This window comes from Ctenopharyngodon idella, chromosome 5, assembly GCF_019924925.1.
Source record: "Ctenopharyngodon idella isolate HZGC_01 chromosome 5, HZGC01, whole genome shotgun sequence".
In the NCBI taxonomy this organism is placed as follows: Eukaryota; Metazoa; Chordata; class Actinopteri; order Cypriniformes; family Xenocyprididae; genus Ctenopharyngodon; species Ctenopharyngodon idella.
The window spans coordinates 30795380-30806422 of record NC_067224.1 but is presented as its reverse complement, the minus strand read 5'-3'; the positions used below and the strand labels follow the sequence as shown (position 1 = coordinate 30806422).

The 11043-nt window shown below is 36.2% G+C and overlaps 1 protein-coding gene across 1 annotated transcript; it reads right to left on the bottom strand.

Annotated features, from left to right (window-relative positions):
* Window positions 1–4345: 4345 nt before the first annotated feature.
* ungb (uracil DNA glycosylase b) lies at window positions 4346–10528 on the bottom strand. The gene is made up of 7 exons (XM_051893312.1): window positions 10202–10528; window positions 9818–9999; window positions 9633–9728; window positions 9451–9548; window positions 8966–9054; window positions 5773–5951; window positions 4346–5459 (listed from the first exon to the last, which is right to left on the bottom strand). Exons 1-7 carry the CDS (start codon window positions 10311–10313, stop codon window positions 5319–5321), a joined length of 897 nt encoding a protein of 298 aa, XP_051749272.1. The 5' UTR covers window positions 10314–10528; the 3' UTR covers window positions 4346–5318.
* Window positions 10529–11043: the final 515 nt, after the last annotated feature.

Here is an 11043-nt window from a genome sequence, read left to right as displayed (position 1 = left end):
AAAAATCTATTTCTCTTTGGAAAACATGTGATTTTACTTTTGGAACCTGTCCTTATATTTAGGATGCCTTTGTGGCCTGTTCCAACCTTGGTGTGTCAGTAAATTTAGAAAAGTTTAGACAAATTGTGACCAAAGCAAAACAAAACTGAAATAAAATGAAATATCTTACATTCAGATCAATATTTCATGTCCATAAGAGCCATAATAAGTAGAATAACATATAGTTAGATTGTCAGTAATCGCAAAGTATACACTAACAGGTTAATCAAAAGATAGAGTTCAGTGTTCCTTGGGCATTCTGTGGTCTCTTCTCACATGATAAAATAATTAACACAAATTTTATTGTATAAAGTATCCCTATAATATTGGCATCTTGATTGCATCTCAGGTGAAGAAAGTGGACAAGAGAACCATTTGATATGTTTGTAATAACAAAGTCGCATCATAACGTAGACAGAGCCATGAAGATATAAACCACAATAGCTCGGTGCCCAGCCTCTTTGGCTTTCTCGCTCTTGATAGGTTGTTTATTCGCGCTGTCTGGTGCAGCAGTATTTGTTAGTCGAAAGATTCTGAGATTTCGGAGAAAAGACGTTTTCCCCAAAGCGTGAGCTAGCACGCAGTTTCTTGTTCCCTCCTCTCAGGGAACCAAGGTAACATCAAGTAACCTGAGACGTTCCCTTGGCAGATTTCTGTGCTGCGGCTACCTGGTCTTCACCATGTACCTTTGCGTGATTTTACAAGGTCAGTGTGGCTGCTTCCCATGAAGTGAGCTCTGCAGTCCTTCTGGAACAATCTTGATATTTTCAGGTTGGTGGCATTCCTCATGACTGTGTTCGTACGTGTCATCCATTAGTGCTTAAAGTCCATCATCTTAACCTTCTCTCAAAAAACTATTAGGGAAAAGGACACGACTTCAGTAAACACAAAATTATTTTGTGCAGTATTTTTTTTTATTCACTCACACGTTTGGATCAGAGGTCAAATGATTAAGAGTCATTCCCGTCATCCTCAGTGTCGCTCCCAGAGTCCTCGTTGTTGCTCACTGATGCACACTTTTGCTGATTGTCTATAATACTTACTTACCTTTATAATTAGTGTGGATCAGTGGCTATGGAAACATTTTGTCTGATGTGGGAGTTTGGATCTCCACAGCTTTTTTCTATGGCAGTGATTCTCAAACCTGTCCTGGAGTACCACCAGCCCTGGAAATTGTGTATGTCTCCTCCATCTATCACACCTGATTCAACTCATGAGCTCATTAGTAGAGACTGCTAGACCTGAAATGGGTGTGTCAGATATAGGGAGACAAAATGTGCAGGGCTGGTGGCACTTTCAGGATGTTGCTATTTTTTCCTCCACAGCTCTCTGATCTATAATGGGAAAATAATTCAACAAAGTGATGTTGGTATATGCATAACAAACTCCCATAAACAATTATTTTTGTGCATTATTTGTTTTTTCATTTGCTCACACCTTTGGATCAGAGGTCAAATGATTAAGAGTCATTCCCATCATCCTCAGTGTCGCTCCCAGAGTCCTCGTTGTTGCACAGTGATGCACACTTTTGCTGATTGTCTATGATACTTACTTACCTTTATAATAAGTGTGGATCAGTGGCTATGGAAACGTTTTGTCTGATGTGGAAGTTTGGATCTCCACAGCTTTTTTCTATGGGAATGCAAGAAATTATTTTGTTATTTGACTGGTTCGCATTCAGTCATCCTTTTTAACATCCAGTTATCAATGTAATTAGTAAACAAAGTCTCTAATCTATAGTGAGAAAATAATTCAACAAAGAGATGTTGGTATATGCAGAACAAACTCCAGTAAACACAAAATAATTTTGTGCATTATTTTTTTCATTTACTCACACCTTTGGATCAGAGTCATGATTAAGAGTCATTACCATCATCCTCAGTGTCGCTCCCAGAGTCTTCAGTGTTGCTCACTGATGCACACTTTTGCTGATTGTCTATAATACTTACTTACCTTTATAATCAGTGTGGATCAGTGGCTACAGAAATGTATTGTCCGATGTGGGAGTTTGGATCTCCACTGCTTTTTTCTAGCTTTTTTCCATTTTTCCATCGAAAAGCCAAGAAGCAATGGAAACACAGCTCAAGATAATGCAAAAACGCGAGACCCAGGGCAGTGGGAAATAGACAAATGTTAAAATAGTTACTTGAACTACTTTTAACTTGAACACCACGTTTTTAGAGACACTGCAAAAGAGATGGTCAAACACGTCCGTCTAGCCCCTAAAAAACAACACATTGTCATGTGCAATGAGGCTTCTTGGTAAAAGATCCAACGTTGATAGAATATTCTGCGCAATCTTCACTGTATCGCAAGAGGAGGTGGTCTTTTGTATCAAACACTGAGCTCCATGAGTTTATAGTATTTACTTTGTGACATCACACGGCTGAAAAAAAGACCGTTCGTTGCCCGTATCCAGTCAACCCATCTGTTACAAGCCGGTGCGACTTTCATGTATCTCGGATCCCTCCGCGGTCTTTCTCTCGCTCGCTCAATCTTTTCATTCAAACGCAAGGCAGAATAGCTAACGTGCGTCAAATGAATGAGCAAATAAATAAGTGTTCAGATGTACAACGAACCGGTAAGAGACAAATGCTGGATGTGACAGCTTATCCGCTTTATTTTTAACGTAAGAGCGGGCGCGGACATTTGTAAATTTAATTTGTCTGGCTCCCTGTGTCATCCGATGCGTTATTTTTTAGCTGTACAAAACAGCTCATTATGGTGCTTGTTATTGCAAACTGATATTTCTTACCAACCATATTATTAAGTATTGTCGTAATTATAGTTTTGCCGTTTACTGCACGTTGTCAGTCCAATAGTTAGCGGCACATTCACAGAAAATAGCTTGCAAAAATTAAGGTGGATAGAGGAAGACAACTTAGCCTGGTAACATGTGCATTAATATTTTAATTGATATAGTGTTCGTTTTGTTGCCAAGCCGATGTTTACTACTTTGCTACTGACTATTTTTTTCTTCGCAGAGGCTTTAAGACAATCTATAAGATAATGAAATATATTCAACTCAAATCAATATTTCATGTCAATGTATTTATTCATTTTTAAGTAACCGCGGAATAATATATTTTTAACCGGAATATAATTCCCTTTACGAGTCCTCACACTGTCGAGGTTTATTTACTGATAACGACCAGCTCACTTAGGCAAGAAACTTTTTTCTTCAAATGTTGACCATATCTTAACTTAGACCTTAACTAGATCATAAATTGAAAACAGCAATATTAAAATACCCACTATTCTCAAGCGAACACGTCACTATTCTCTTCTAGGTTTTAAAACTACAATCTAAAGAGCTACATTCACAGATGCAAAACTGCAGCGTTTCTTTCTTCTTCCACTAGATGGCTGTGCAACGACATGTAAATAAAACCTAAAAATAAAACTTTTAATTAGCTGAAAGTGGTGTTTTCATAATTTTAGGATACAATTGCACGTAAGTAAGTTCCAATAAAAATGCAGCAGACTTTAACATCTGTTCATACCAATTTACCATACCAGTTTACAATCTGCCATCATAAAGAACACATAGACCTCCTTGGCCTATACTAAAAATATTAAATGGACCTTACATGACCGCTTTCTCTTTTAAAAGATTTTAGGGTTTAATTTAGTCCAAAGACTATGTTTTAATTCAGTATAATGTCTATATGTGATTTGGATTTTCATGGAAGGTCATGTTGTAACCACTGAGATACTCAGAAGTACAAAGATATTTTGGCTATAAAATAAACTAATATTTGTTTTCTCCTTTTGGATTTTGTAAATACCATAATTGGTCATTAATATTACAGGCAGCAGCCATTGTACATTTCTGCCATCTTAGAATATTATCTTGGAGCGCATTAGAATTTTGCACAGCAATATTTATATCCTACGGGAAGAGATGTGTGATTTTCCTTAAAACAATGATTTGCAGAGCTCCAAAAACAGAGATTTGGACAACAACACCTACGCCCAGTCAGTTGATCTCACTTGAGGAGAAAAATTCTGCCTGTTCAATAGCAGCTGTCTCATTTTCTCTCCCATTGTTTCTTTCTCACGCTGTTCAGACTGAAAATGATGGATAAGCTCTTCAGAACAGACTCAGAATAACTTAATGCACTCAGAGCAAATACCAGTGAAACCTCAGAGTAAATACAAACAAACCCAGTAAATTGATAATAGTAGTGTGTACGACCACTCATGTGATCATAAGTTGCAGTCGTCATATCACAATATATAAATATTTACTTTGTTTTTTGTCCTAAGCTTTTTGGCATATCATTACCAAAATACCCAGGGAATTCTGGGCAAGTTTGGAAAAGGCTGGTTTAAATTTTAAAGTGGCATTTGTTTGGGTTTCTTTTTTCTTTTCAAATCATACACACACTGTTTAAGTTTCGTATTGGTTTATTTGACAACATCATGATATTCAAAGCTGAGTTATTAGTCTGTATGGAATTTTTTCATTTCTAAAGGCTCATAGGAATCATTTATCAGAGTAGCGATTAACTTAATGCACTCAGAGCATGAACCAGCATATACCAAAAAACCCAGCAAAATGATATTAGTAGCGTGTGCACCCACTCGTGTGATCATAAGTTGCAGACGCCATATCACAAATTCACAATATATAATATTGTGATGTTTTGTGGGGTTTTTCCTAAGCTATTTGGAATATCATTACCAAAATACTCAGGTTTGGAAAAGGCTGCTAAATTAAAAGTGCTCTTGCTCTTGCTCTCCTCTCCGACAGCGAGTTGTCTCATTCATATAGCATTTGCTTGAATAAGAGCATGATCATTATATTGTAAAGCTAGCCAAAGGATGATGGAGGAAAATGGATGGTGTGTTAATTGCATTAAATAATGTTAAACTGAAAAAAACTGAAAAAATAATTGCGTACATAAACAGCACTAATATATATATATATATATATATATATAACAATAAGTTTTTGTTTTTAACGTTTTAATTTGAAGCTGAAATATGTGGTCAGTCCATAAAATTACACTCCTTTTGTCCAATATGACTAATGAAATACATTAATTAACTGCATTCATTTATTGTCCAAATAATGTAATCATTTGCATTATAACAATTGGCATGATTATTAGAAGTTCAACCTCTCTACATGGCAGTTGTGACCCATTTGCAACATAATTGCAGTATAAAATGCAAAACATTTAACTGTAATGTAGAATATTTAATGTTCACAGCCTCTCTGTTTTACCAGAAATATTTATATTTTTAATAGTAATATAAAATAGTATGTTATTTCAGAGAGCTGTCCAATCAATCGGATTTTTTCCTGATGCTTTAAGTAGCATGTTAGTTTTAGAGAAGTGCCTACATCCAAAGAAGCCTAAATGTGCCGAGTATGGTGATGGATGTGAAGTCTCAAGGACATGATGACGTTTCTGGAAAAACAAAAACAAAACAGCCAGTCAGATATTCCTTTACTGCCTCGTAATGATTTTTAAAGGTGCAGTTTTCAGTAACCTGTGCCACTGTATAAATGCAATATTTACCGTTATTATTCATACCACAAGCAGAAGTGCACAGCGACAGGTAAAACAGTAACATTCAGCTGGTCATCAACATGGTCGTCCCATGTGATGACCCACTCCATGTAAAATAAAATCGTTTTTAATAAGTAAAAAAAATGCTGAGTGCACCTTTTATTCCTGATAAATATATTTACATTTCATAATTCTGTCTCTGTTAACTTACTCTGTCAATCACTCTGCCTTTCCTCTGAGCATACAAGCCCCAAAGCAGAAAGACCAGGCCATTGAGGTTCCTGCTGAGCCACAGGACCACAGCATCTGTGAAGAGCTCCCAGCCTTGACCCTCATGAGAGGTGGGTTGATGAGCCCTCACTGTCAACACAGAATTCAGCAGCAGAACACCTGACAATGGAAATAACATGTACATTAAACTTAATAAATCAGATAGCTTTCTTTACAAATAATGCTATAACAGGCTCGTAGTGTATGTTCAGAGGTTGGTAAGATTTTTAAATGTTTTTGAAAGAAGGCTGTTATTCTGACCAAGGCTGCATTTATATAATCACAAATACAATTAAAGCTGCAAGCAGCATTTACTGGGGTTCAAGCACTTTAAGGCCTTTAAGCACATGTGCGTAAAAAGGAATTGTTTTATTTAGCAAGCATGTCACCACTTAAATCACATAGGAACAGCTATGATATATGTTAAAACAAACACAGAGAAAGAAAAGCCTTAAACAATAATACTTGATGCACACTAAGCATGCTTACACACACACACACAAACAAACAAACACAGGCACATATTTTCTTGTAGATTCAGTATTTGAAATATATGATGAGTAACTATGTTTTCTGCAAATCTCTATAACACCACTTTCAGGTTTCATTTTACTCATTGTGTCACAACTGTTAAAACTAATACTCGAATGGAAATTAAGTTATGAATTTTGACAAAAAAGTGATAGTAAATGTTAAAATAGTGATTTTATAAAGTCTAAATATGAATTATAGAACAATATTTGTAAGTAGTATGACAACATAACTTAATAAACAGCAGGTGTCAGCAGAGGACCACTTATTGGCTCACTTTCATTTTAAAATGGTCTGTTTTGTGAATTTTTAATGACAAAACCTTGAAAGCCTATTAGTGGCCTTCTACTGCCATCTGGTGGCACAAAATGACAGTTTCAGGCAATTTACTAAGGAAAAACATGGTTTTTAAAGGTTTTTTGACAGTTATAACGCCACCTATTGCCCGATCTCCACCACTTTTTTTGGGTGTCCTCAGAGTGTGCCCATACATATGCGTATTAATTTTGGTGAAAATATCTCAGTTATAAATACTTATATATATATATATATATATATATATATATATGAGAGCATAAAAAATTACCCAAGGATGTCTTTGATTGGATTTTTTTTGCCATTTCCTATCAAAATTTTGACATTTGGGCTTTAACCCTTAGATAATCAACTTAGGTTCTGTGTTTCCTACGCTGGTTTCATCTCGATTGGACTATTGGTTTCGAAGATATTCGCAAAAGTTTTTTAAGGTCTAAATCACAATGTTGCACAAACCATAAGCCGAAACCTGGCAAGTCTGGTATCATGGACTCGGCAAGGTTTCAGGAGTCTAAGCACATGACTCCCGTGAAAATAAGTTGACCACACCCAAAGTTATACACATTTTCATCCAAAACCATTAAAAACATATGTTTTTTAAAGGTTTTTAACAGTTATAGTGCCACCTATGGTCCGATCTCCATAAAAATGGGCATGCTTCTTTAGAGTCAGATGCTGCATGTGCTCACCTATTTTCATGAAGTTCTGAGTTTTCGTTTAGCTTTATAGGCTTTCGGGTATATTTAGCCATGCCCACTTTCTAAATGACCCTGTTATAGCGACCCAAAGGGTAAAGTTCAAATTTTTTTGATAACTATTGATCTAGAGAGTCCAGAGAATTGTCCTGCACTGGTTTCATTCCGATCGGGCCAAAAACCTAGGACTAGTTCGCAAAAGTAGGTTTTTCACAAATTCGCGAATAATTAATGAACGATTTGATTGACAGCATTGGTTCTTGAGGCAAAGTTGTTCAGAATGTAGAGATTGATCCAATGATATGCATATTGTGTGGATCTGTTAAACACCACGTGATTACTGAGGTGTAAAAACTTGTTAGCACCAACTAGTGGCCGATTTCTTTCAAAATTCTTACAGACCTTTAGGCCCATGAGTCGAACATGCCCACGAGTTTCGTTCCGATCGGCCTCCCTTAACCTTGTCTAATAGGTGCTCAAATTTCATTGGCCGATGGCCATGTTTTTTGAGATACGCCAATGTCCTCATAGACTATCATGCCCCCTTGGACCAAGACACTGCATGCCAAATTTCAAGTCGATCGGACTAACGGTTGCATAGTTACAGTTAAATCTCATTTCATTCTTGAGTTATAGCCATTTTAGTAAAAGTGGCTCCGACAAACCGTACGTTTTGGCGCCCCTTAGCGACCGTGAATCAAAATTTCAACTTTTTTTTGATAATTATTGATATTCAGACTCCAGAGAATCTTTCTGCACTGGTTTGGTTCCGATCGGGCAAAAAACGTAGGACTAGTTCGCAAAAGTAGGTTTTGGACAAAATTCAAAATGGCAGAAATTTTTTCCAGGTGGAAATGAAATCGGAGATATAGGTTTTGTTCGTCTTTAACCAAGGATTACAATGATATAAGACACTTGAGTCAAACGGTCTATGAGTTATGAGCGATTTTGAACTTTTGATCGCTGTAGCGCCCCCTATTGGCCAATTGGGGTCATCTCTTGTGAGGTTCTCCCCAAATTGAGGACTATCATCTGGCCAAGTTTCAAGTCTCTAGGCCTTACGGTTTGGTCTGCACGATTCGTTTTACGGCGGAAGAAAAATAATAAAAATCCTTACAATTACAGTAGGGCTTCAGCACTTCATGCTTGAACCCCTAATAAAAAAAGCAATATTATGAAATATTTTTATAATTTAAAATAACTGTTTTCTGTTCAATATATTTAAAATGTAATTTATTTCTGTGATGGCAAAACTTAATTTTCAGCAGCCTTTACTCCAGTCTTTAGTGTCACATGATGGTTTAGAAATCATTCATGCTGATTTAGTGCTCAAGAAACATTTCTTCTTATTGTCAATGTTTAAAACAGTTGTGCTGAGGAAACTGATGCATTTTTTCCCCAGGATTCTTTGATAAATAGAAAGTTTAAAAAACAGCATTTTTTTAAAACAGAAATCTTTTGTAACATTACAACTGTCATTACTGTCTTATTTTTTTAATCAATTTAATGCATCCTTGGTGAATAAAAGTTTTATGTCTTTCAAAAAAATCGTTCTTACCTCAAACCATTGAACAGTGTATGTTGATTACCTACCCTGTTTAGCCCATTCTGTAAGGTCTCCATGACCTGGATGCTGGAAGCCAACAATATCTTCTTTCAACTCCATAAATATGTTTTCCAAACTGCAGTAATTGAAGCAGGTCAACAAATACGGAAATACAGAGTTATCATTAGAGATGTACAGTAAGATGTACAGCCGTACACACAGAACACGTTTTTCCATTCCACTGCACTACTTTTCCATTGTTTTTCTATGTAAACACATTAGACCGACGTGTTTGATCTTCGCATCTCGCCTCTTTTGATGCATCTCACGCACGACACGCCATTCTAAACATGCGACGCTCAAGTTACAAGAAAACATCTTTTTAAAAAATGTGTCTCTAGACCTTGCTTTTTTTACATTCCACTGATGTGAGTCTTGTACTTTTAACCGCAAAAACATGCTCTGTGTGAATGGTCTAAGATGTCATTTTGGTGAGATGATTGAAAAATAGCTATTTTCACAGTTGCTGTACCTAGGAGGAGGAGGTTTAGGCCTCAGCACACTGAAGGCCAAACCATGGGCTTGACCTGGATGGTGATAGGGGTCTTGCCCAAGAATGACCACTTTTACCTGTCAACACAAACACAAACTTTAGTGTATTGCACTAAAAAGCACTTATTTTTATACCTCTTCCTTTTCACATATTATACTTACATCTTCAATTGCACACAAAGTTGTGCAATAAAACACTTGCTCAGGGCTGGGATAGACAGTAAAGCATTTCCTCTCCATTGTAACAAAAGACATTAGCTGAAAAAAAGAACCAAAACAGGAACAAGTGTTTTTTCTTCATCTTCTTAGTGTTAATTTGATAATGTCTCATACTGAGTCTCACTTACTTTTGTAAAATAAGGTTTTGTAAATTCAGTCCCAATTTGTCTTCGCCAGCTTTCACCAACAGGTACAGGTACGTTTCGGCTGGCCAGTCGTTCAAGTGCAGCACGTCTGTTCTGCTCTATCTGATGCAGCTGCTCCTCACTGAGCTGCATGCGCTCACTACTTACTTGCTCTTTGCAGGATTCTGTATCATTTACAGGAGGGGAAAAAAAAGGAATAGCACACACTGAGTATTACACTCTTTATGAAGGGACTGTACTTGGTTTGACACAATATGAAGGCCCAGGAAATGCAAGAAAGTTTGAATAAAGTCTTTTCTACACTAATTACCTTAAACAGAAATTTAAATACAGAGCTTGTTGAACTTTCTCAGAGCCTTAACCTACCTTTTGACATGTCCAAAGTAAGATAAGTGTATGCACTGTGTATGCACTCGTTGGCGTTTCTCAGAGACCCCTTCACAAATACTGCTGCATCACTGTGATGCTGCCATGTCATGCAAATTCAGGTTCGCTCCACCATTTGCAAAACTGAAAGCGAAACTTCAAACCTAAACCATGACAGTAACTGTTAGCCGAGCAGAGACATGACAGGTCATATGAGCTGGCATGTGTTTGTGTTTAAATCTGACTAAATGTTAGATCTGGTGATATTACCTGTTTGAATGATTCAAAACAGACTCTTTATAAATTAAACACAAACATTTTTAATCTAACTTTGTACAAAACCCCTGAAATTTTACTTCAACTTTGACTCTAGTTCAACCTTTTTTACTTGAACGCCTCTCATTGTACAAGACGATATTCTCTATGTATGCCAAGATATTTCCAGTATTTCTAATTATGTCAAAGCTACCTGCTTTCAAACTTTTTTATTGATATGTTAAATGAATTAATGTGTGGTAATTTATTTAATATATTATAAGTCATGTTATGTATTCCAGAATATGTTATTCAATAAAAACAATAGTTATTAATGGAAAATAAAAAGATTTTTTTTTCTCTGTTTTTATACCATTGTAGTTTAGATTCAAGTTTGATTATTTTAAAGTAATTTTAAGAGTGATTATCATTAATTCATTCAAAAGAGGATGTGGTCGTTCAGTGTTCATGAGGTGCATGTCTAGTTGATGAGTACCAATAGTTTCCTCTGTTCTTAACATCCCTAATACTTCTGTTTATCTAACAAACTTTTCTAATGGTAATGAATAAGATTTTACTAAAGAATC